Source organism: Salmo salar, chromosome 16 (genome assembly GCF_965601325.2).
Source record: "Salmo salar chromosome 16, fSalSal1, whole genome shotgun sequence".
NCBI classification, from domain to species: domain Eukaryota; kingdom Metazoa; phylum Chordata; class Actinopteri; order Salmoniformes; family Salmonidae; genus Salmo; species Salmo salar.
The window spans coordinates 29,340,915-29,367,916 of NC_138306.1; the positions used below are offsets into that span (position 1 = coordinate 29,340,915).

At 41.2% G+C, this 27,002-nt stretch overlaps 2 protein-coding genes across 3 annotated transcripts in view; one reads left to right on the top strand and one right to left on the bottom strand.

Annotated features, from left to right (window-relative positions):
* The window catches only part of LOC106573504 (talin-2), a 141,361-nt gene extending 121,930 nt beyond the window's left edge, over positions 1-19,431 (bottom strand). Inside the window, exon 1 of one of the 2 annotated variants that reach the window (XM_082962666.1) lies at positions 19,290-19,431. The gene's annotated coding sequence lies outside the window, so the exon portion shown is untranslated. The remainder of the gene's footprint in view (positions 1-19,289) is intronic. The other variant, XM_045697137.2, reaches the window with a different exon arrangement.
* A 4,696-nt stretch (positions 19,432-24,127) lies between these two features.
* LOC106573529 (C2 calcium-dependent domain-containing protein 4C) lies at positions 24,128-25,882 on the top strand. The gene is made up of 2 exons (XM_014148655.3): positions 24,128-24,277; positions 24,454-25,882. The coding sequence occupies exon 2, from the start codon at positions 24,470-24,472 to the stop codon at positions 25,790-25,792; it is 1,323 nt and encodes a 440-aa protein (XP_014004130.1). The 5' UTR covers positions 24,128-24,277; positions 24,454-24,469; the 3' UTR covers positions 25,793-25,882.
* The last annotated feature ends 1,120 nt before the right edge of the window (positions 25,883-27,002 follow it).

The following is a 27,002-nucleotide window of genomic DNA, read 5'->3' on the forward strand; positions in this document are numbered from 1 at the left end:
ACAGCTCTGCAGTGCCTCTCTGCATGACACTCCTATAATTTATTACAGTCTTTTCCCAGGCCCAGAGAAATCAAATCAAACTGTAAATATAGTGCATGTTTCCCCAGTATGAGCTACTCACATAGGCCAGTAGATCACTAATAAATGCCAGAGATCCTGGCAGTCATTAAATAACCACATCAATAATTACATTCTTATGGATTATGAAGAAAAAAAACAGTGAGCATAGATAATGAATGAGAAAGCGGCTTTACATGAGGAACTATATGTGGAATAAAGCCTTCCATCAGCCAGTCTTCTACAGTATATCAAAAGGAGAGCCCTACCAGCCGTGGTCATAGTGATGCTGTGACCTATGACCCTAGACTGGCTCACACACCTGGTGGTGTTACATGACACCCTCTGGCCCTGACCGATCCAGGCTGGATAGGAGCCATCTCCTGGGGATGGCAGAGGATAGCCTGTGTCTACCCCGGGTGGCTCACCACCCGTCACTGGGTAAAGTGCCATTTCACGTCTGTGGAAACTGAAGACCTGCATGGGACAGACTGCAGCTGCCATGCACTATACACAGAGCAGATGGTAAAGGTGGCAAAAAGTTCACACAGTATAATTTGAAACCTATACACAGCATTTCCATTTGGGTACTAGACAAAAACTGCTTCTGCATTGCATTTTGCATATACTTTATAATATTAATAGATTATTTTTTTTTTTTTATTAAAAACTGTTCTGACTAAGCCTTACACTGTTAGTCGGCTACTGTACATTAGACCTCTTCTGGTGAAAAACCCTACAGGCAGTCTCAGTAGTTTGTGCATGGCAGGCGGTGCATGAGTAGGCAGTGGTAAGGTTTCTTGGTACAGTAACAGAATGAACTGCTGTGTGAAGAGGCCCTCCAAAGTGACAGCTACTGTAGACACCATGCCATTGTCACTATGTCCACTGATGCAGTTTTTAGCGCACTGCACACAAGCATTTACTCGGACATGGTAGATATCTACAGTAAGGCCATTATTGGTTGCTGAATGGACCTTTTTATGCCCTTCAATCTTAATTTCCCTTTCCTCCTTATTAGATAGTCTTTAAATATTGCATTCCAGTTTGTGTATATTACAAAGATTATGAGAGCGCGAGAGAGAGGTAACGAAGACAAGAGAACGAAAGAGAGAGGGGGGGGGGCAGATTTAACCTGTTGGGGCTAGGGGGCAGTATTTTCACGGCTGGATAAAAAAACGTACCCGATTTAATCTGGTTACTAATCCTACCCAGTAACTAGAATATGCATATACTTATTATATATGGATAGAAAACACCCTAAAGTTTCTAAAACTGTTTGAATGGTGTCTGTGAGTATAACAGAACTCATTTGGCAGGCAAAACCCTGAGACATTTTCTGACAGGAAGTGGATACCTGATGTGTTGAATTACCTTTAAGCCTATGCCATTGAAACACACAGGGGCTGATTAATGTTTTGGCACTTCCTATTGCTTCCACTAGATGTCACCAGCCTTTACAAAGTGTTTTGAATCTTCTACTATGAGATCTGACCGAACAAGAGCCTTGGAACGGTGATGGCCGATTAGAATCTGGCGCGCGAGGTCATGTTGGGTACCCTCGTTCCAAAACGTTTTAAAAGAGAATGCATTCGTCCACCTTGAATATTATTCATGTTCTGGTTAAAAAAAGGCCCTAATGATTTATGCTATACAACGTTTGACATGTTTGAACGAACGTAAATATATTTTTTCCCCTCGTTCATGAAGTGAAGTCCGGCGGGCTTAGATCATGTGCTAACAACACGGAACTTTTTGGACATAAATGATGAGCTTTTTTGAACAAAACTACATTCGTTATGGACCTGGGATTTCTGGAAGTGACATCTGATGAAGAGAATCAAAGGTAATGGATTATTTACATAGTATTTTCAATTTTAGATCTCTCCAACATGGCCCTTTGTCTGTATCGCAAAGCGTATTTTTCTGGGCGCAGTGCTCAGATTATTGCAAAGTGTGATTTCCCAGTAAGGTTATTTTTAAATCTGGCAAGTCGATTGCGTTCAAGAGATGTAAATCTATAATTCTTTAAATGACAATATAATATTTTACCAATGTTTTCTAATTTTAATTATTTAATTTCTGGTGCTGACTTGTCTGCCGGTTATTGAAGGGAAACGATTTCCTGAACATCAACGCCATAGTAAAACGCTGTTTTTGGATATAAATATGAACTTGATAGAACTGAAAATGCATGCATTGTCTAACAATGTCCTAGGAGTGTCATCTGATGGAGATTGTAAAAGGTTAATGCATCATTTTAGCTGGTTTTATGGTTTTGGTGACGCCTGTCTTTGAATTGACAAAAAACATTACACACAGCTATTGTCAATGTACTCTCCTAACATAATCTAAGTTTATGCTTTCGCCGTAAAACCTTTTTGAAATCGGACAACGTGGTTAGATTAAGGAGATGTTTATCTTTCAAAGGGTGTAAGATAGTTGTATGTTTGAAAAATTTGAATTTTGACATTTATTTGGTTTCAAATTTGCCGCTCTTGAAATGCACCTGCTGTTGATAGGGTGCACCACGGGTGGCACGCTAGCGTCCCACATAGCCCCAAGAGGTTTTAAGTAACTAATGATAAATTCACAGCCATGATTGAATGCATGTAGAGTAGAGGTCGACCGATTAATCGGAATGGCCGATTAATTAGGGCCGATTTCAAGTTTTCATAACAAATCGGTAATCAGTATTTTTGGCCGCCGATTTGCAGATTTTTTTTTTACACCTTTATTTAACTAGGCAAGTCAGATTAAGAACACATTCTTATTTTCAATGACGGCCTAGGAACGGGGGTTAACTGCCTTGTTCAGGGGGGGATTCGGGGATTCGTTTTTGCAACCTTGGTTACTAGTCCAACGCTCTAACCACCTGCCTTACATTGCACTCCACGAGGAGCCTGCATGGCAGGCTGACTACCTGTTACGCAAGGGCAACAAGAAGCCAAGGTATGTTGCTAGCTAGCACTAAACTTATAAAAAACTATCAATCTTAACATAATCACTAGTTAACTACACATGGTTGATGATATTACTAGTTTATCCAACCCCTTCCTGCGTTGCATATAATCGATGCGGTGCCTGTTAATTTATCATTGAATCATAGCCTACTTTGCCAAATGGGTGTTGATTTAACAAGCGCATTTGCGAAAAAAGCACTGTCGTTGCACCAATGTACCTAACCATAAACATCAATGCCTTTCTTTAAAACCAATACACAAGTATATATTTTTAAACCTGCATATTTAGTTAATATTGCCTGCTAACATGAAATTGTGTCACTTATCTTGCGTTCATTGCAAGCAGTCAGGGTATATGCAACAGTTTGCATATACGCTGTGCTTCAAGCTGTTTATGACTTCAAGCCGGGTGGGTATAATTTGTGGAACGTTCCAACAGGAATCTATTCCAAAAACTTCGTAAATAACAAGGTTGCCAAAAACCGACGCATACAAAGTTGTATAGCGGCAGAATAAGATACCGGGTAGTGAGTGGTCTATTTCATTGCGTTTTTCACTCATCACGTTTATTCAGAAAAATGTCTGTCCTCACTCTGGTTGCCTATGGACAAACATTAAGAATAAGCTACGTGGTGAGTTGATGCCTATTCGACAGCTAGTTAGCTAGGTTTGTATGCGTTGCTACTTTGTATGCGTTGTTGGTTGGCAACCTTTTACTTTACGTTTTTTGAAACAGATTCCTGTTGGAACGTTCCACAAATTATACCCAGCCCTTCAAGCCTGTCAACTCCCAAGATGAGGCTGGTGTAACCGATGTGAAATGGCTAGCTAGTTAGCGGGGTGCGCGCTAATAGCGTTTCAAACGTCACTCGCTCTGAGACTTGGAGTACTTTTTCCCCTTCCTCTACATGGGTAACGCTGCTTCGAGGGTGGCTGTTGTCGATGTGTTCCTGGTTCGAGCCCAGGTAGAAGCGAGGAGAGGAACGGAAGCTATACTGTTACACTGGCAATACTAAAGTGCCTATAAGAACATCCAATAGTCAAAGGTATATGAAATACAAATCGTATAGAGAGAAATAGTCCTATAATTCCTATAATAACTACAACCTATAACTTACCTGGGAATATTGAAGACTCGTGTTAAAAAGAACCACCAGCTTTCATATGTTCTCATGTTCTGAGCAAGGAACTTAAACCTTAGCTTTTTTACATGGCACATATTGCACTTTTACTTTCTTCTCCAACACATTGTTTTGCATTATTTAAACCAAATTGAACATGTTTCATTATTTATTTGAGACTAAATTGATTTTATTGATGTATTATATTAAGTTAAAATAAGTGTTCATTCAGTATTGTTGTAATTGTCATTATTACCAAAAAAAAAAATTACAAAATTAAAAAAAAAATATATATTTTTTATTTTTTAAAATCGGCATCGGCTTTTTTGGGCCCACCAATAATCGGTAGCGGTATCGGCGTTGAAAAATCATAATCGGTCGACCTCTAACGCAGAGATTAAAAAACCAGACTAATGAAAATGTTTTCCATCAAAATCCATACAAGGTGAAATAGCATGATCCATCCTTGTACATTACATATCCCTTTACCCAAGTCTGAACCAAAAACCCTACAATCTGTATTGTATGACTGCACACTGGGTCAGTTTCTTTGGTTTTCAAATTGTACCTTTCACACCCATTACAGAACTAAATGAATGGTTAGAACTAAAACACACTGGAAATGTTTTATCCTTTCTCGTTATTTAATACATCTTGTACAAATGTGAATAGATCCTGACATTCTAAATATGCTACTTCTAACAAACAGATAGACACAGAGCTGTAGTGTCTCTAGTGAATGTTCTGTTCATTTAGGATATGTGGAGAGAGCTCAAAGCGATACTGCGGCTGCTTCATTGCATAAATATTGCATAGTGAAAGAGCAGACCATCCCACACAGAGGATGAACAGGAGACAGAGTGTAAGCATGGACATGATTGCAGTGGAAATGGAGGATGAAGCCATTTAATTGGGGCATGTTCATGTGGCTGTGAGGAGAGGTTAGATACATTAGAGAGGTCATTTCCCAGAACAGGTCTGCTTTTACACAGAGGAAAAGCACATCTCACAGAGATTATTACATTGTGCTGAACAGTGCATGAATGCACCAACTGTCTGGTGTATGATGAAAATGTTCCATATGAAAATGTTTTGTTGATTACCAATATAATAATAATCAATGCTGGTATTTATGGCTTAAAATACAATAAATCTATAAATAACTAGTATAATTAAACAATAAGGCATGTGGAGGTGTGCTTTATGGCCAATTTACCACAGCTAAGGGCTGTTCTTAGATACAGCCCTTAGCCATGGTTTATTGGCCATATATCACGTGATATTATGGCCAATATGCCACAAACCCCCAAGGAGCCTTATTGTTATAATAAACTAGCTACCAGCGTAATTAGAACAGTAAAAATACATGTTTTGTCATACCCGTGGTATACCACGGCTTTCAGCCAATCAGTATTTAGGACTCAAACCACTTGGTTTGTAATCTACCATAGAAGAAAATAGAAGGAAATAACCTAATATATAATGTAGAGTAATATGATAGGCGACCATTGTTGAACAGTAGCTCTAAAAATGGTATCTTTCTCCTAGAGGTCAGAAGACTAGAAGAGTCCCATGGATATAGGCCTATACAGGCAGTACAGTACTGTTCTTAACCTCTTTACAGCTGCTGGGATTGCACCAGCCAGGTTCGTAGAGATTAACACTCAGTCCAGTTTCTCAGTTACACAACAAACTATGAGAGTAGTGTGATGTTGCTTAGAACCCTGTTGAGACAATTAGAGTCAGAACAGCACATTGTACACAATACAGACAAACTGCCAATCAGCTCCTCAGTGTGCTGTGACTGTCAGACCAAAGCTGTAGACAATGAGGCAATGCATGCTCCTTTGTAAGAGAGGGAAGACCACACAGTGAGTCCAGCTATGATGAACACCAGAGCTGTAGTGATAGAAACAAGTTGAACACACCCATGTCAGAAGAAATAAACTATGGCTTAATTAAACACTCTTAACAGGAAATGTTTCAAATTGATGGTACATGATATTTTTTTATGGATTCATTGTTGAAATGCATTGCTTATCAATCATTAGAAGGCCTTGTCAGTCTCTTGCATTAATCACTGTTACAGTTCAAAACTACTGATGCGACTCTAGATATCATCTTCCCCATCGGGTACCCTGAGAATGCCTATGGGTTATGCTGATGAGCTGAACGCACAGGACTAAAACAAGGCACTCACTCAACACAGCTTCTAGCAGCCAAATGCATTTCCGTCCCAAATGTGAAATTATTTGCTGTCTGCCAAAACGGCCCACTCTCTCCCTGTGAGTCAAGGTGCTGACGCCGTAGCTGTGAGACAGAAGAAAGTGGCTGCCTAGCTGGGCTGGCCTGAAAGGGCACTGGGCTCTGGAGAGGAGAGAGAGGGAGAGAAAGAGAGAGAGAGGGCTGGAGCCTGGTATCGCTGGGTCAGCAGCAAGCTGCAAAGGATCTCACTAGAGGACAGCACTATTTCAGTGGTGATCTTTAGACAGGATGGTCGTCTCCAGAAGACAGACAGCCATGTAAACATCCTGACAGCTGCCCTGCATCAGGAGCCTGACGACGAGGAATCTATTGACCTTGATCTGCTCGGGAAGCATTGGCTTGTCCTTAGCTAAATAAGATCAACTGTGTAGTTCAACAACAATATCATTGTTTTGGTTAATTTGTTGTTGTATTTACATCCAAGCTCCCTGCTCCCCCAGCTCTTGGTGTCATCTGTAGTCCAGGGAGTCTGGCTTTAAAGCCACTGGCCCACCGCCATCATGGCATAGGCTACTTACAATGGGATGATTTTCAAACTATACAGTACCATCACCTCTACCAGTCTGATAAACAATGTCATCTTGAATATAGAGAGAACAACATTCATAAAAATGAATCAAATCCAAATGTCCTCTATGTCCAGCAGCTCTCCTGCTCTGCCATATTTAGCAGTGATGTTTCATTAATGCGGATCGATGAGCAGCTTGATCAGCAGTTCTCAGCGTTCCACTGTCATTGACCTTTGGCTCCTATGGGCTGCTGTGGTAGACCCTGCCAACACAGAGCACTCCCAGCGTGCTTGAGGGGGGGAGGGGGGGGGCAATGCCATCAGGAACCCACAGAGCCAGCTGCTAATTCTCCTAATGTACACTCAGTAGCCAGGTTTCCATTGACCCAGGTTTATTCGCCAAAAGCAATGTTGTAATGGAAACGGCATATATAGGATACATTTTCTAAAGATCGACAATATTTGTATATGTTCGAATTTTTGTGCTGTCTAACTTTCTTTATTGCAACAAATAATGATTGAAATGGTGTTTTCAAATAAATGATGAATTGACTAATTTAATTATTACCTACAGTTTGCTAAATCTTGCATTTTACCAGAGAGAAGTAGGCTGGCTACACTGAGAAAAGTACCAGAGAAAAGAATAACTGAATTGCTTCAACTTGCTTTTCTGGTTGGCTGGATATAAGTTTCACCATCCAATTATTTCAGATCTACAGGAGTGCAAGATTCCCCATGGCACGGACCGTGGCGATACATTGGCACATGACAATAATTAGAATATGGCAAATTCTTGCATTCTATCCATGCTGAGTTTTGCGGGCTACCTGAAACATGAAAGAGATAGGTGGGAGGGCATGCAGGCTGTCTGCAATTTATTAATGCACAATTTTTGTATTCGACATTCTAGGTTTTTGCGGAAAAGTTAAAACAATGTAGGTGTGACGTCATTACGTCCAGCTGTTTGTATCGACATAAGAGTTAAATGGAAACGCACCATAGCAGGCAATTGTCACATTTATTTTCTATGCAAACGTTCTAAATGTCGACAACAACAAAATCACTGGACATGATGGAAATATAGCTATGGTCACGTTGGCCCGGTCACTCACTCACACACACACACACACACACACACACAGTGCTTCAACAGCACATATGGGCCCCATGTGTAAAAGACTACCGTGGCATTTGTTCACCTACAGTAGAAATGATGAAGTGTAAACATGAGTGAAATATAGTCCTAGTATTAGAGGGGTTAACAGAGTGACAGTAGACCATGAGTCTGGTCCACCACACTTGAACCAAAAAAACACAGGCATGTCACAACAAGATAACCATTATTCACTGGGAACAAACAGTTATTACGGGGTAATGACAGCCAGGTGTTTTTCTATGGGCGTCAGGTAGCCTAGCGGTTAGAGTATTGGGCCAGTAACCGAAATGTCGCTGGTTCGAAAACCCCAGCCGACAAGGTGAGGAAAAAAATAAAAAATATGGCGATGTACCCTTGAGCGAGGCACTTAACCTTCATTTGCCGCAGGGGCATCGTATAACACATTTCACTGCACCCATCCGGTGTATGTGACAACATAACATGTATTGTTGTTTGTGTGTTTTTTTCTCCATTTTTTTATTTTTCCATTAAGACTGTCAATTTGAGTCCTCTGGACTTGCGATAAACATCTTTAAAAGAACTGCAGTAGGATGATAATCAGAGTGCAAACTACAATCCTACTGTACACTTTGTAATGCTCATCCACCTACAGTCAAATAACAAATACGCAGTCGAGTAGTGGTACATGGAGAAGTGGGTACATTCACATTTCTTTATTATAAAAAAAATTAACAGCCCACTCGGCGAAATAAAATTCTATGAGAAATTGTGACATTTAGAATAACCTAAAATAATGGCAATGTGAAATACATTCACCATGATATCCAGCATGTAACAATAGGCCTAGCCCTTATGGCTGATATGTTAGGGTAAGGGATCAGATAAGCACAGAGGTCAGAAAAGGAACAGATGATTTCTGTGGTAGTGCGTTGCATGAGAACGTATACCCTCCGCTGTTTCCCAACCCTGGTCCTCGAGTACCCCCAACAGCACATATTTTTATTGTAATCCTGGACAATGGTTGGGAAACACTGCACTACACCACTGTGCACATGTGGTGAAATCAGATGATTATAAAAATGCATATGAAACTAGGCTTGGGTGGTATACCGTAAATACCATATACAGGGGAATTTGGAAATCGCCACGGGACGGCTTGTCAATATTTTGCTACTTTTTAAGTAAATACCTGCAGTCAACTTGTGCAAAATGTTCGGAGATAAAGCAGACCACATTCTTCATTTCACCCGTCACATTATTTTGCATTATGAATCTTACCGTAGCTCCCCAGAACAGTTGAACCAGTCACGTGTTTGTTTGTAAATGGCACAACGGGAGAAAGCAGGAGCAGGTGAGTCTAGCTATGTATTGACAGAGGTCTTGTTTTATATTGAAAGTCAACAGTGTTTTTTTGCTTCAATCAGGGACGTGCAACTATAGTTTTCCTTCACAGAAAATAGCTTCATTGTCATCAGACGACAACAGAAGTGCAACACTATTTGGTTGGCAGCCAAATGAGCTTACAATTAAAAATCAAGGTATTTTTTGCAAAAGAAATATGCATGGCCATCATATTTCTAACGTTTATTATAGAAAGAATGTAAATCAGCTACATTTACTAATGTTTTGCCCAAAGTTAATCTTGCATTTCACCAGAGAGAAGTAGGCTGGCTACACCGAGAACAGTAGCAGAGAAAAGAAGCTACACATCAGTCAGAACGCAGTCTTTTGATAGAAGGCTCATTCGTGAATTCTAATCCAAGTGCAACTGAAGCACAAAATGTGTTTGATGCTGAGCAGAAATTACAATAAGAAGCATTTCAGATTTGCGTTTCCAAAATGCAGCAAGATATTTCTTATGCATTTGTTCTTTTTTCCTGCGTGAAAACAAAGAATTCTGCGTTAGGGCGACCCCTAAGTTTAACATGTTAGTTATCCAAGTAAGTGGTTGAATTAATAAGGTCACAGGGCATTATATTGTGTTAGTTTTCTGCCATGGTTGAGAAGTCAAAGCCCTTTGGATGAGTTATATGTACAGCTGCCACTGCAGCTTGATTTCCTTGCATTTTTTCTCCTCTTAGGGGAGGAGCAGACGGGCCCAGAACTATCTTCTTTGAGCAGAGCAGGCATGCCTGTTGCCCTAGCAACTCCAAGACTCCACACAAACACAGTGTTTACACAGTACTGTCCTTTCTTCAGACAAGCGTGCCTCAAAAATGTGTTCATTAAGCATAATGTCTCCCGGTCAAATTTGCTTGTAAATGTCCAAATGAACAAAACATGACATTTGGTAGCTCCTACCGATATATGTATAACTTTATATGCTGGACTGCTGGTCATTGCAATTAGTTTATTTTCATTTGCGCTCTTAAGATTATTTAGTTAGCAGCCTCTATGGAAATTTGCTATTACATGTGCTAATTTTGTTAGCATTCTGGTAATAGACACCCAATGGGCTTTAAAAAAAAAAAATTGTGCCCCCTTGTGTATTAAACCGGTAATACTGTAAATCCAAGTGTGAGAGAAGGAAGTTATGTGGATATGAAAATCTGGATACCGCCCAACCCTACTACACCATAAAAACCTAAATGACAGAGTGAAAAGAAGGAAGCCTGTATAGAATAAAAACATATTCCAAAACATGCGTCCTATTTGCAATAAGGCACTAGAGTAAAACTGCAAAAAAATTGGGAAAATAAATTAACTTTATGTCCTTACCACAAAGCAATATGTTTGGGGTAAATCCAACAACACATCATTGAGTAACACCACTATTCATATTTTCAAGCATGGTGGTGGCTGCATTGTTATGGGTATACTTGTCATCGGCAAAAACTAGGGAGTTTAATTAAGATAAATGGAACAGAGCTAAGCACATGCAAAATCCTAGAAGAAAACCTGGTTCAGACTGCTTTCCAACAGACACTGGGAGACAAATTCACTGTAGGCTATTTGGCATCACATGCACTTACAGTACAAGTACCAGACCAAGTCCATATTATGGAAAGAACAGCCTCAAATAAGCAAAGAGAAACAACAGTCCGTTACTTTAAGAAATGGAGGTCAGTTAATGCAGAACATTTCAAGAACTTTTAAAATGTCTTCAAGTGCAGTTGCAAAAACCATCAAGCGCTATGATGAAACTGACTCATGAGGACAGCCACAGGAAACGAAGACTCAGAGTTACCTCTGCTGCAGCCTCAACATCAACTGTTCAGAAGAGACTGCGTGAATTAGGCCTTTATGGTCAAATTGCTGCAAAGAAACCACTACAAAAGGACACCAATAAGAAGAAGAGACTTGCTTGGGCCAAGAAATGGACATTAGACCAGTGGAAATCTGTCCTTTGGTCTGATGAGTCCAAATTTCAGATTTTTGGTTCCAATCACAGTGTCTTTGTGAGAAGCAGAGTAGGTGAACGGACAATCTCTGCATGTGTGGTTCCCACCGTTAAGAATGGAGGAGGAGGTGTGATGGTGTGGGGGTGCTTTGCTGGTGACACTCAGTGATTTATTTAGATTTCAAGGCACACTTAACCAGCATGGCAACCACAGCATTCTGCAGCAATATGCCATCCCATCTGGTTTGCGCTTAGTGTGACTATCATTTGTTTTTCAACAGGACAACGACCCAAAACACACCTCCAGGCTGTGTAAGGGCTATTTGATCACAAAGAAGAGTGCTGCTCCAGTGAAAAGCTATGATTCAGTTGTTCCATCAGTGTCTCATATGAGACTAATGAGACAAGCCACATACGCCATACTCAAAAACTAGTGGGATGTGGACAGTACATATTAAACCCCCCCCCAAAAAATGTATTTTTTCTCACTGTCTAAGTCTAATAATGTCTTGCTCCTTTAACCTGACACCCAACAAACAACAACTTAATAAATAAGATAAACCACCAATTCTCCACACCCAAGCCTTTCATTGCCACAGAATCAAAGGGATGGTTCATAGTACCCATGGTTAGTCATTGCAAAACCCATCCACCATGCTAGAAATACTTATGGAAGAAGAAGAAAGAATAACATACGGTATATCTGCCTTGAGTTCCTTAAAAAAACAGCAGAGGATGAGGCAAGCCCTATGGAGGCTGCTGTGCTGGACCATATAGACATCAGTGAGCAGGAGAGATCTATTTCAGTGGTAAACAGAGAACACAAATACAGGGTCAAGAGCCACAGCAGTACAGTATAGCACAGGGTGTGTTGCAGTTTCCTGCTCCCACACACTCATCATCATGCATTAATATGGTTCAACAATCACACTCTCTGATGACTCCAAAACCCTCACTTCCCCAACAGTCCCAACCCCTTACTTCCCAACCCTCCGACTAAACATTTCCTGGGGAATTCCGTCCAGGAATGTTATGTTGGTGATGGAGCAACTGCAACAGCTGGGACGAAAACCACTTTCTAGTGGATGGCAGAAACGCATAGGTCAAATCTCACACACAGTAAACAGCAGCTTGTCCTCTTCACTGGCACTAGACCAAGAACAACTGCCTGTTTTTAATTAACCATTGTCATTATGACCTGTGTTGCATTATTGTAATGCTTTTTTTTTGCATATCAACAGATTGTATAGTCTCCCATCGACGTCTTAGCACATTAGTCTTATCCCACATATTTCACCTCAAACTCACATTTGTTAAGTGTTGGTCCCATGTTTCATGTTTCATGAGCTGAAATAAAAGATCACAGAAATGTTCCATACCTACAAGAAGCTTATTTCTCTCAAATGTTGTATACAAATGTGTTTACATCCCTGTTAGTGAGCAGTTCTCCTTTGCCAAGTTAATCCATTCACCTGGCAGGTGGCATATCAAGAAGCGTATTAAACAGCATGATCATTACACAGCTGCACCTTGAGCTGGGGACAATAAAAGGTCACTCTAAAATGTGCCGTTTTGTCACACAACACAATGCCACAGATACCTAAAGTTGAGGAAACGTACAATTGTCATGCCAACTGCAGGAATGTCCACCAGAGCTTTTGCCAGAGAATATAATGTTCATTTCTCTACCCTAAGCCACCTCCAACATTGTTTTAGAAAATTTGGCAGTACGTCCAACTGGCCTCACAACCACAGACCACGTGTAACCATGCCAGCCCAGCACCTCCACATCCAGCTTCTTTACCTGCGGGATCGTCTGAGACCAGCCATCCGGACAGCTGATGAAACTGTGGGTTTGCACAAGCAAAGAATATCTGTACAACATTTCTGAAACTGTCTCAGGGAAGCTCCTCACCAGGGTCTTGACCTGATGGCAGTTTGGCCATCAGTGGGCAAATGATAAACTTCAATGGCAACTGGCACGCTGGAGAAGTGTACTCTTCACGGATGAATCTCGGTTTCAACTGTACCGGGCAGATGGCAGACAGCATATATGGTGTCGTGTGGGCAAGCGGAGTGCCCCATGGTAGCGGTGGGGTTATGGTATGGGCAGGCATTAGCTACGGACAACCAACACAATTGCATTTTATCTATGACAATTTGAAGGCACAGAGATACCGTGATGGGATCCTGAGGCCCATTGACGTGCCATTCATCCGCCACCATCACCTCATGTTTCAGAATGATAATGCACAGCCCCATGTCGCATGGAGCTGTACACAATTCCTGAAAGCTTAAAATGTCCCAGTTCTTCCATGGACTGCATACACACCAGACATGTCACACATTGACCATGTTTGCGATGTTCGTATAAGACAGTGTGTTCCAGTTCCCACCAATATCCAGCAATTTCACACAACCATTGAAGAGGAGTGGGACCACATTCAGCCTGATCAGCTCTATACGAAGGAGATGTGTCGCGCTGCATGCGGCAAATGGTGGTCACACCAGATACTGACTGGTTTTCTGATCCACGCCCTTACCTTTTTATTTTAAGGTATAAGTGACAAACACATGCATATCTGCATTCCCAGTCATGTGAAATCCATAGAATAGGGCCTCATTTATTTATTTCAATATGTGAATTGTAACTCAGTAAAATCTTTGAAATTGTTGCATGTTGCGTTTAGATTTCTGTTCAGTGTAATTGGACTTATTTAAGCCTTTGATCATGAGTGATGAAGAGAGTAGCACAGTTCATTAGACTGTCAGTAGCACCTGTTTATCTAAAACACATGCCACAAAATGCCTTCATTTGCCAAAAATGAAAAAAATATATTTATCTAGCATGGGCCACTGGTAATTGGAGTGTGCCGTCTCCCAGTGACATTTTTGCAGAGTTCCATATGGGATCTCAAATACTAGTAATTCCCCAGAACACAATAAAATTGAATAATTTATACAGGGAGGGCACTTTTGAATGAATTAGAGTGTGTTATAACAGAGATCTTAACAACTTCCCATAATCAAGAGTCATTTTCATAATGGCCTCTTAAATGGATGGCTTGTGATCAGAAAAAGGCAATGTCCAAACTATTAAAAAGAAAGCTGAAGTTTATGTACTCCAGCTAGATGAGGATACAGTTGGGGATAAGACAACAAGAGGTAAACTGATAGTAATTACTGTATGACCTGATACCAGCTTTCAATGTGTATTGACAGCACTCAATGCATGTTGAATATAATCTGACAGAGACAGGATTAGTTCACTTGTCTATTGTCTACACCAGGTGGTCTACTACTGTAGGTAGGCCTATATATTGTATTGTGATTGCTATTGGCTAGATCAGCAACTGATAGAATATAGGTTATAATGAGACCCATGGACATGACTACTCTGTTGGGATCTGGAAATGTGCTGTGTGCCTCAGACAGTTAAGAGTGGTACAGTGCTACTGATATTGTAACCTCTGGATCAATAGCTGCACAATTCCCCTTTGTTTTCCATGAGGTAATGTTCGATTAATTGAATAGGATTTCATCAGTTGTCATTGGCAAGTGCATGCTGCATCTGAGCTTGACATTTGTGATAATGTGAGCTAAATATAACTGTGTACAAGACAGACTGATGGATCACAGATGCTCTGTACTGTAGAATCATTGGGAGGTCCCACTATCTCTGAACATGGACTGGCCAAGAGTTAGCGCTGGAACGGTTCAGTGTGGATGCATAACTAGGGATGGGCATGAGAAATTGAGTATTCAAATGGATGTCAAAGCTCGATCTTTAACTAGCGATCAAATCATTTTCAAATACTGTATAACTATTTAGTGTAATGTGTTTTGTGGCTGCCCAAACAGGCAAGTGAAATGTTGTTTTGAAGACAATGTTAATTTGCTTTGACTCTAGTGTTCCATTTGTACATGTGCATTTGCGGGGCACAACAAAAAAAGAAACCAAGCCAAGCATGACACGTTCTTCTCCCTAATTTCCTTTACCCACCATGTCTCTTTCACTCTATTGCGTTCTGACCGCTCCCTCCACACACACACGTGCTGAGTGCGCACACAAGCTCCCGCTAGGCCTACAGTAATAAATCCCTAGAAAAACGTATCCAACAGATGGGATACACAAGCAACATTCTTTGACAATTGACGACAGTTTTATCACAAATTCAACATGGACTGGTTGATTGAAGTAGGAAAATGTGTTCCAACAATGAGCTGCAGTTTTGGAATAATTGTGTCCCTTCTATTTTCCGCTTAAGCTACTTTGCTAACTGTTACTGCTATTTAGAATTGGTTAGCATAGGCTATAACCCACTAAACATAGACAGCTTCCACACTGAAAACAGACACAGAGCGTATTTTCATCAGAATCATTAAGCATATGCCTACTAACCACAATCAATTACCAAGCAGTGTTGAATGTGGAATTGTTCATCCATTTAGAAAATTCCAAACAGGAAAAATAAACTAAATAAAACATCTGTATATTGAAAAGAAGAAAGATTTAGGTTTGAACCCTGAAAAACGTTGTCTTTCAACTCGCCAAATTGAGCCCTGTTTCAAATTATCACTCTTTGAGAATAACTGTTCCAGGCATGAGATGTGCATCAATTTGCACTGGCAACTCTTTTTCATTTGGAAAAATATATGGTTCTATTTTATTTTGTTACATTACATGTTTTTTGGGGTTTTTTTTACTATAAAATAGCATCTTGTCTGCTAAATTAACAAAACAAGGCTATGCCATTGCACAGCCATAGGCCATTGCAAAGCCATAGGCTTCTACAAGCAAGCGTCACTGCCGAGGTTACTGCCTTTTTGAAGATTGTGTTCTACGATATAATATAAGCAGTTGATGTTAAGGTTTCAATAAATTAATCTTACATGGCACTTGCTTTTATTTTTATTGGGTACACGAAAATGGTTTTCTCCTACAGACAGTGAGTAATGTGGCCGTGGCTTGCCTTGTAAATCAGGCAGACAGGCATCGAGGCATTCAGTTACTGTTCAATTGAATGTTAGAATGAGCAAAACAAGTGACCTTAGCAACTTTGAGCATGATATGATCCTCAGTGCCATGCGCGCCGGTTCCAGTATCTCAGAAACAGCAACCCTCCTGGGATTTTCACGCACGACAGTGTCTAGGGTTTACTAAGAATGGTGTGACAAACAAAAAACAGCCAGCCAGCGGCAGTCCTGTGGGCGAAAACAGTTCATTGATGAGAGGTCAAAGGAGAATGTCAAGAATCGTGTAAGCTAACAGACGGCCACAAACAGGCAAATAACGGCGCAGTACAACAGCGGTGTGCAGAACAGCTTCTCGGAAATCTCAACCTGTCTGTCCTTGTCACGGATGGGCTATTGCAGCAGACGACCACACCAGGTTCCAGTCCTATCAGCTATGAACAAGAAGAAGCAGCTCCAGTCGGCACATGATCACCAACACTGGACAATTGAGGAGTAGAAAAAAAACATTGCCTCGTCCGATTAATCCCGGTTCATGTTGAGTTATGCTGATGGCAGAGTCAGGATTTGGTGTACGTAGCATGAGTCCATGGCCCCATCCTGCCTGGTGTCAACGGTACAGGCTGTTGCCGGTGGTGTAATGGTGTGGGGAATGTTTTTCTGGCACACATTAGGTCCCTTGATACCAATTGAGCAATGTTTCCATGCCACGAAGAATTCAGGCTGTTCTTGAGGCAAAGGGGAATCCGACCCGGTACTAGATGGGTGTACCTAATAAACTGTCAACCGAGTGTAGACAAATGCGCACAGATTTTTTCCCAGTGCGGGCCTTCGAAAAAATGTATTATTTGTTTTATTCAAGTACTCGAACAGTCAAAAGCTGTCAAATGCCCATCCCTATGCATAACACCTGAACACTCTAGACATACCCTTTCCTTCAATATCATATTCTTCAAAGAGTATATGACATTCAGATATCATTACTCTATGCAAAGTCCTAGTGTATTTTAAGTGTGATTATGGCACACATCAGTTTAGTGGCTAGGGTGAAATTAAAACACACTCATCAACTGACCCATCCAGCACAATCCCTTTGCAAAAAGATGTGAACAATTCTTCAACCCTTTCCAGCAGCCTACAGTCTCAAGTGTATCTTTCTTGGCACATCATGTCAATGTGATCTTCAGAGAGCCCTTCCTCTAGCCACCAATAGTGACTGACATACATTATAGAGGACTTGTGTTCCAGCTCCTCCAGTGGCAATGCAGAGATGGACAGCTGACTCATGGGAGTAGGAAGGCACACTGCCAACTGACATGGGGAGTGGGCAGGCAAAGAATCTGCATGGAATGTCTATGTGATTGATAAGGCCAAAAATGTTGTACTTTAGACATTTTAGTAATTAAACCCCCATCCCCTAGCCCTGAGGCACTTACGTAGCTCTGAATGGGCTGGATAGCTTTAAGCAATATGTTAAAAACTTGACATTACACATAAGCATTCCTTTCAGATCTACAGGAGTGCCTGGGGGGTAAGGGTTAAGGGTCAATTTGGAATTCAGCTTGTCAGACTGGTGGGAAACCTGTCACATGAATGGTCCACATATAGCTAACAAGGAAGCTTACTGTGGAGCAGAATGCCCTTAGGCATATCAACTATGTAGCAGTTTGACAAAAGCTGAGCACAAGATATCACACTTATAGGCTACCAAGATATTTCCTTTATTTTGTGTCCATGTTGTGCCTCTATTATCAATTTCACATCTTGATATATGAAGCATGCTAATATGGGTATTCGTACTAGTCCAAATGGTTTGATCTACAGAAATGTAAATAGGATCCCTGATTGGTTAATGTGGACCTATTATTTATGACTATCCTGGAATGCACCTTTGGACACTATGGTTTAAAATCTCTTAATCTGTAGCCTTCTGATACCAAATATGGGCGCAACTCGGGTCTGGAAATACACGAACAAGAAGGCAGGAGTAGCAGTAATCGCAACCTGTCTTCTGCTTCTGACATGGACACAGCATCAGCATCATAGGCTACTGATGTAAACTGCTAAATTTATGCTATGAGTGGGAGGCTCGTTGTTTATAGTCATCCTGCAATCCAACTACATGTAGGCTGCAGGAAAACACTCAACCTTGATACAAAACAATTAATCAGGTTCTTATTTTAACCACTATGGACACGATTTATTGGGTTACAGCCTAATATCATAATCTGATTTAGTTTTGTCTTGATGTAAACTAGTAGTCGAGCAGCCTAGTGGTGTATTGGGTTACAGTAATTATATTACCGGTTAGTTTTGATAACATGGCATTGATAGGTTTCACACATAAACTACCATTAAGATATGGCGGCAAATTCACACTAGCGATGACAGCACTGACTATGGAAGCTTCAAAGTAGCCTACAGAAAACCAAAACGTTAGCAACACCAATACGGGATTGTCTCTTAAATTCGCACATCCTTCCGATAACAGCACTGGAGACTGGACTTAATGTTTTTCCATTAGCACGAGGCTCAGGAAACTAGTCCAAATTTACTCAGGATTGCCACTTACGTTTAATGAAGTTGTATGATTGTCACATTAAATAGCCTACATGTTTGCAGTGTCAGGTGCAATTATATCAACAATCATCAATGATGCAATTATGGGCAAACGTCACATGAAATTGCAACATACCCTAGTCAAAAATAAAACTGGTTAAATATTGAATTTATGCGACACCCATAAAGATAAATTAAAAGTCAGTTCCGAGTCTGAATCAGAACGACTGAACATTGGTTTTCATTATGTGTAATGCATTAGAGCGCTCGAATCAAATACCGTAATGACATAGGCTACCATACAGCCCAGTTGGCCAGTATACATACCAACCTAAAACGTCAGTGTTAAAATACGTTAGAACGATAAAAGAACGTTAAATCCTACCTGAAATCTGTCACTCGTTAGTGCGTTCGAGCTGAATTGGATGTACACACGCACACTGTGCAGCAGCAGTCCTGCCTCCACCGTATCAAGCCCCTCCTACTTCTGTGCGCAGAAAAGAGGAAGCGCGTCACACACTCGCGCTCCATACATTTGGATCCAGCCTCTCTTTACCATAAAGTAGGTTGACAATTGTAGCAGTACGTATGAACACCGAAGCACTTGGCGCATCTTCAGCAGCACTACTTATACAGTAATGTAATGCGTGTGTGTGTGCGTGTGAGGGATGGATGGAGGGAGAATGAGTAGGTGAGAAAGAGAGAGGGGGGATTATGTGCATGCATGATGCATGTGTGTCCTCTCAAATGGATGGAATTTGAAACATAATGAATTTGAAACATAATGAAAACACACTCCCTGGTAATGGGCTAATGTAGCGTTGGTTGGAGTCATTTAGCATTCTATTAGTAAATATGTGTTCATTAGCTTAGGCATACATGAAGCACAAAACGTAATTTGATTTATTTAGAGAAACCATTGCTCATATCATATTATTTAAATGTCTGCTGTAATGAATCTGACATGGAAATGGTAAAGCAACTTATGATTGCACTCCATTTTGTAAACTCTGGCCCACTCTACAATAGACCTACAATATGTTTAGACAGTTGCCCAAAACTCCAGCAGGTAACTACAATAAACACTTTGCAGTGTGTTGTGCTATAGCTTACCTGTATAGTAATGTTGTAACAGGAATTGTATTGTATGAGCCTTGTTATTATGTAAAACAATAGGGGGTCCAGGGTAGCCAAGGAAGATGTAGGAACGCAGGCTTACAACATCTTCAATTGCATAGGGGCCTAATCGTTTATTTACTGTGACAGAGTCCAGAGGGGTAAACTACAAAGCAGGATCAAGGACTTAGCCAGCTACCTTGGCAAAATATTCTGAAATAACATGATAAGCTTGAAATAAGATAAGCTTCAAATTGTCATGGTCTAATTGACTCAACAACCATCCACGCAGACAGTGTGGTGAAGAAGGCACAATAGCACCTCTTCAACCTCAGGAGGCTGAAGAAATTTGGCTTGGCCCCCCTTGCCACAGCCTGTTCACCGCTCTACCATCTATAAGGCGTAGACAGTACAGGTGCATCAAAGCTGGGACAGAGAGACTGAAAAACAGCTTCTATCTCCAGGCCATGACTGTTAAACAGTCATCACTAGCAGGCCTCCGCCCAGTGCCCTGCCCTGAACTTTATTCACAGTTACTAGCCGGTTACCAACTGGTACTCAACCCTGCACCTTAGAGACTGTTGCCCTATGTACATCGTCATTGAATACTGGTCATTTTAATAATGTTTACCTACTGTTTTACCCCTTCACATGTACTGTATGTACTGTATTCTAGTCAAGGCCTATCCTATATAACTACTGCTGTACACACCTTTTCTATTCATATACTGCCCATAATGTCTATACACACCATAATATACACTGAGCGTACAAAACATTATCAACATTAGTTGTATAAACATTTTAAGATACTTAAACAGCGCAATACAAATGGCACAGCTCACAGCTGTGAGCTACATTAGGCCTATAGCCCCACTCTGTTACAGAAACTATAGCAGACTGCCACACAAAAGGGAAACTGCATATCCCTTCCTTGGGCAATGCCGTCCGATCAAATAACATGGGTACATTTTCTTCAACCTCACAACAGGTAAGTAGGCTAGCCTATAATGATAAACCCTTTATAATAAACTTATTAACGCACACCCAATAATAAACATAATTTAATATTAGGCGAAGTGACGTTCTCCAATGACGTCACACCAATCAATAACAGTGAGCACCTGTGGTTAGGACGCCCTTTGGCAGTGCGCGTTGGGATGAATAGCTGTTCCGATCCAGAAGTAACCAGGAGTTTGAAATGTTCTTCAGACAGAGTTAAAGGGAAAATCCACTCAAAAACTACCTTTTGGTATTTTATTTATTAGTCCACTGTTGATAAAGTCCCAAAACGTTTTGCATGCCAGACGTCAACTTTTCAAGATATTGGGCTTTCAAGAAGCAAAGTGTCACCGGCCGCATCCCCATATCATGATGATGTGGCTGGTGACAGGATGATGTAGCTGGTGGCCTAATATATCTGTTTGTAAGTCAATTTCTGTTTTGTGCAAGGGCTTTTGCCCGCTTTAGTCAATTCTTGTAGAGTGGAGTGTCTCCAATTGGTTTTTAGCCTTCCCTGCTTTCTCTTTCCTTGTGGGTTGTAGTAGTCCAGTTACTGTATGTCCATTGTGTTTTTCATGAGTATGTGTCTATTTTAAATGGCCATTATATCCTCCGTACATAACGTAGGCAGTTGTCGATGAAGACTTGTAGTTTATTGATTAGGGGTTGTGTGGTTGTTCAGGGTTCGCGTCACATTTGTGTTGAGGATGTGGATCTTCGTGTTAGTGGAGAGCTGTGATGAGGCCTGGTTACAGAACACCCCATATTGGCCCCTTCTATGTGACGCATTGCAGCGTCCCTTCAGGATATGAAAGAACAGTATCCCTGATATCGTAGTACTTCCTCAGGTAGGCCAGGTAGAGGTTTCCACCATTCTACATAGGGCTCACACAGATCAGATCTCACACAGATCAGATCTGTGTGAGACAAATTTAAGACAAATGTATATTTTCTACCTAGCTAGATGCTGCCATCTGTTGGCTGCAGTGAATGAACACGCAGACAGCCTGGTGACTGAAAGCCTGTTACATACTCTGAAGGGGGAATACATTATCCTACAGAATGTGACCTCCTGTTTGGAATGAAAGGGCATAGTATTACTTTTAGATGGAAAACAGGTTATGTTTTGAGGTGACCCTCAAACACATGTACATCATTACATGGCAGCACCGGATGATTATTGCTGCCAGATCCAGCTCACTGGGGCAAGGGTCACATACATTTGGTTAAGTTAATAAGACAACTGGTATCACACTTCCGTTTCTGAGGCAAAAAACCCTCATTCACCTTAGTTTAGCTAAAAATATAACATTTAAGTGAATTATGAATCGTATTAGTTAAAAAAATATATATATCGAATAGGATGAGACGATGAAAAGTATAGTCTTTGAAACCCAAAAGCAAATCTGAATAGATCATAAGGGATGTTGACTTGATTTGATCTTGAAGCACTCTGCCCTTTTTCTCCACTGTCTGAAATCCGTGTAAAAGGTGCAGCTGACGAAACCACAATAAGTTTGGACCTTTAAAAACCACGTTTCTAAGAACTTTACATTTTATCTCTTGAGATAGCATTAGGTATGATCCCACCATCTGTCTAATGGTGTGGTTGCACAGAGTTACTAAGCTACTCCACTTGAACTTTGGCCATTAGAGAACTGAACTTTTTCTAACGAAACCCAGAGAGGAAAGTCAAAGGGAATATCCAAGCTGTACTGTAGCTTTATACTGTATACTAATCAACCTACACAATGTAAATTTACCATTTAACACCATGCCTTTTGAGGTGTGACATGGTTTTAATAAGAATTGAATGATCCGTGATCTCTATGGGTAAAGTATTGGAGGTGTCCATGCTGCTCCACTGGCTCTCATCTTCTTTTACTGTCCAAAATAGAATAGTTTTTATGGCAGAAAAGCTGATCCTTCTCCTACCACAAGAGGGTACCTCTGGCATGAATTAAGACAGGTTGCATTGTGTAGACCTGTTAGACTTCTGTTTTAATTTCAAAGTGTCTCAAATAATGTGAGAACGTGATCTGTTTTGTCTTCAAAGTAGCATTGTGTTTTGGAGTTGCTCAACAAGTCCAGTTATAACTGTTGTAATCTTCATGTCAATATCACAGTCATTATACTGGGCTCCTGAGTGGCGCAGCGGTCTAAGCCACTGCATCTCAGTGCAAGGTTCAAATCCAGGCTGTATCACATCTGGCTGTGATTGGGAGTCCCATAGGGCGGTGCAAAATTTGCCCAGCGTCGTCCAGGTTTGGCCGGAGTAGGCTGTTATTGTAATTAAGCATTTGTTCTTAATTAACTGACTTGCCTAGTTAAATAAAGGTTACATTTAATTTAAAAAAATACAAATACATGGGCTACAGTAAGGTTGTGACCTGTATAGAAAATACTTATAGCAGGTATTGAGTATTCATGTGATTTGAAATGATAGTGTGTTGCATTCAAAATCGCTAAGAGGATGACAAACAAACCTGTCGGATATTGTGATTTCAGTGTGTGGCTTTGCAACATCTATACACTTAGGCTATTTTTACAGTGACTCAGTTCTTTAGTATTGATATGAAAGGGACACATGTATGTGGATTTAACAAATATTCTCAGCAACATAAATAGACAAAGATTCACTTGACTTAATGACTAGGTATTGACGTCAATAATAAATCAAGCAAATATTAAAGTGTCTTAAGCAAGCAATAGTTTCTTCCTGTAATTAATTGATGTAGAGACGTTTGACTCCTATTCTATTCAACAAAATTCACCAAAAGGCCTCAGCCATAATCTTATAATTTCACTTTATTTGTGTGAACAACCCAAAGTTACATTTCCTCGCTCATCTGCATAAATGGAAATCAAACAAACAATTAACATGTATTCCTTTGGTCAAATACACGTGTTCAATTTGAAAGTAGTTCAGTTGGCCTTTCCCCCTACTGTTGTGGCTTGGGTGTCTCCATGGGAACGGGTGACCAAAGAGAGAGGGAGGTTCTTGTCCGAGCACTGAAGGGTGTGTGGAAGTCATCCTGGTCTCCTCCCCATCACCCAGCCATATTTAAACAGCCTGCAGCTCTCTGCCAGTCGCTTACAGAGGAGCTGGTCTTAACAAGAGAGAGCCTGAGCCTGCTACTTATAGAGAGCCTCAGCTATTGCTTATAAGACCTTTACTATTACAATAAATATCTATCTCACAAACCTGTCTGTAAGGACACAGTGTTGGATTTGATCACATCTCATTCACAAAAGGTAAGCTTAACTTCAATATTTACCTTTTCTCAATGCTTTTAATATAAAGTTGGATTTGTGTTTATAAAAAGTATTTAACTTGTTTTCTTTAAAAAAAAAAATGATTTGATTGCCTGTGATTTGGGTCCATTTCTGTTATCTAATGAGGATTTCCTTTTCCTTTTGCACTTTCCAAGCCCTGTCGAAGAACTAATGTGGGTGGTGGAGAAGATCCGTGTGTCCGCGGAGAGACCCAACCTGCCTCTTCCCTCAACGGAATATAGCTTCAGGATCGGAGACATGTTTGGAGAGAAAGTTGACAAACACAAGAAACTTTCCCTGTGTCCTAACGTCATCACCCCAGACACTATCCCAGAGTTCTGCATCCCTCCTAAGATCCCACCCTTACAGGAGGCGAAGGGTAAAGAGCAGAGCCGCCAGGCCCCCATCATCAGAGTGTCCCTGTTTGAGCGGGAAAGGGGGATCCCTAAGAAAGAGGCCCCAGCACAAGAGCTCATCAGTCCACACATCATCCAGGTGGAGAGTGTGGACGAGGGCCCCTATGACTGTAATGATGAGGAGACCACCAACGCAGACCCTCAGAGCCAGGCAGCCCTCTCCCTGCCCCACATGGCCAAAGCCCAGACCTGCTACGGCTTCTGTACCCTGCTGGAGAGCCCCCACACCAGGAGGAAGGAGTCCCTGTTCCACAATGACCCTGGGTCCTGTGGCACACCGCTGCTGCTCCCCAGGAGCAGGTCCAACACCGTCTTGTCATCCTCCCCTTCCTCCTTCAGTCTCCACACCCTGACCTCCAGACTGTCCCCCAGAGGTTATACCCTCAACAGACAGGGCACACTGGACAGCGACACCACCTCGTCAGCTGAGTCATCCCCTTTCAGCTCCCCAATGCTGAGCAGGTCCCCACCTAAGTCTTCCCTCTTCAAAACACTGAGTCATGAAAGGCTTCTCTCCAGAAACATCAGAAAGACTGTGGTGTCCAGAAACAACTCCCTGTCGACAGACGAGGGCAGCTCCACGGACAATAGCCCCAACGTCATAAGGAGGGCGTCAGAGGGGCTGGTAGAGGGCCTTCCACCAAGCTTTGGTCTGGCTCCTCCTACCATCTTCCCCACAGACTTGGTTCTGCACAGGGAAAGGGTGATGAGGGAGAGTTTGATCCCAATAGGGAAGGATGGCCTCCTGCGTCTCTCTGCAGAGTACTGTCCTGATAACCAGAGGCTGCGGGTGCGGCTCATCAGTGCTGAGGGGCTATATACTCGTTCGGTGGACCCCAAGAGTATAAACTGCAGTTTCAGCCTCTCCCTGGTGCCTGGAAAGGTCCAAAAGCAGCGTAGCACAGTCATCAGGAAGTGTCATAACCCCATCTTCAATGAGGACTTTTTCTTTGATGCTATCTCAGACCTCGGCCAACGCTCCCTGAGATTTAAAGTTGTCAATAAAATGTCCACTATGAAAAGAGACTATATTCTGGGGGATGTTGAACTTCCACTAACAAGCATTATCACTTTATAAGTTAAATAATTTGTATTAATTATTGACTTGAATTGTATTTATTTTAATTTTATTCTGTGAGTAGAGATTTCATTAAACCCTTTAAAAATATCTGTTTCCTTATATTTATTTTATCTAAAAGGGCAGTCTTGGAGTACATCTGTTGCAAGCAATAATGCATTTCATATGGATTTCACATTTCAACTGAATATTGAAAGTCCAATATCATCCTTTTACCAGAGCTCATATCACATCGTTCACAATATCTTGTAGACCTATACATTTTTTTTTGCATTCCGGCAATAATCCCTCTAGGTTCCTCTTACTATTCATCCTCATTCAGAAACATGGGTGACGATCTATTTTTAGTGAACCTCTTTGTCAGCAGGGGAAGGTGTAAACATGACCATCATGTGCTAATGTGAGAGACTCGGTTTCTCTTTTTTTCCCCTAAGCCTGTAGTTTCTTACTGACCTTTGCATGGATTAGAATATCAGTGGTAACCAGGAACCTTGCTGGGCAGTGCTAATGACCAGTTCTGAAAACGCATATCCACTTACCTTGTACAAACCCTATTTATCGGAAATCTATGAGTTAATCAGAAAATGAAAAACAGAAAATAGCACCATCTTTTAATTGAGATGCTGCCCCCTTTTATTATTAATGTATTCTGGGATAACACGACTCTGTGAAAGCTGTAATTTTCCAGGGCACAAGCATATTGATCTTAAGTTACACTGGTCTGGAGCACATGCCATTACGATGTGCACTACCACAGCCCTCTGCCGTCTAGGCATTCAAGCAGTAGGAAAACCTGGAATGATGTTGAGTGTTTAGCACCCCCATACACTTTTTCTGCTTCCCATGCTAATTTCTCTTATGACCGTGGGTGATCGTGGGTCCGATTCCCGCTGGGTCCATCCATACGGATATTGTATACCCATATGAGTAAATTTATTTGGATAACGAAAAGCTAGCTGACATGGGCGAGTTGATCCGGACATTTCTGACAAGTTATAAATAACGCACTAAGGTCTGCAGTGACTAACATGACAAGAATAAAACTATTGATGCACTACCCAATTTCAAAATTGCACCCTGTAAATAAGGTATTTCTGTTTTTTATTGTAATACATTTGCAAACATTTCTAAAGGTGGGGATTCAGTCCGGCTTTCAACATACTCCTGAAAGTTAAACTATTACAACTTTCAGGAGTATTTTGAAAGCCGG

Coding starts and splice junctions, on each gene's coding strand:
- LOC106573529 (XM_014148655.3), top strand. CDS start 24,470: ATGTGGGTGGTGGAGAAGATCCGTGTGTCCGCGGAGAGACCCAACCTG.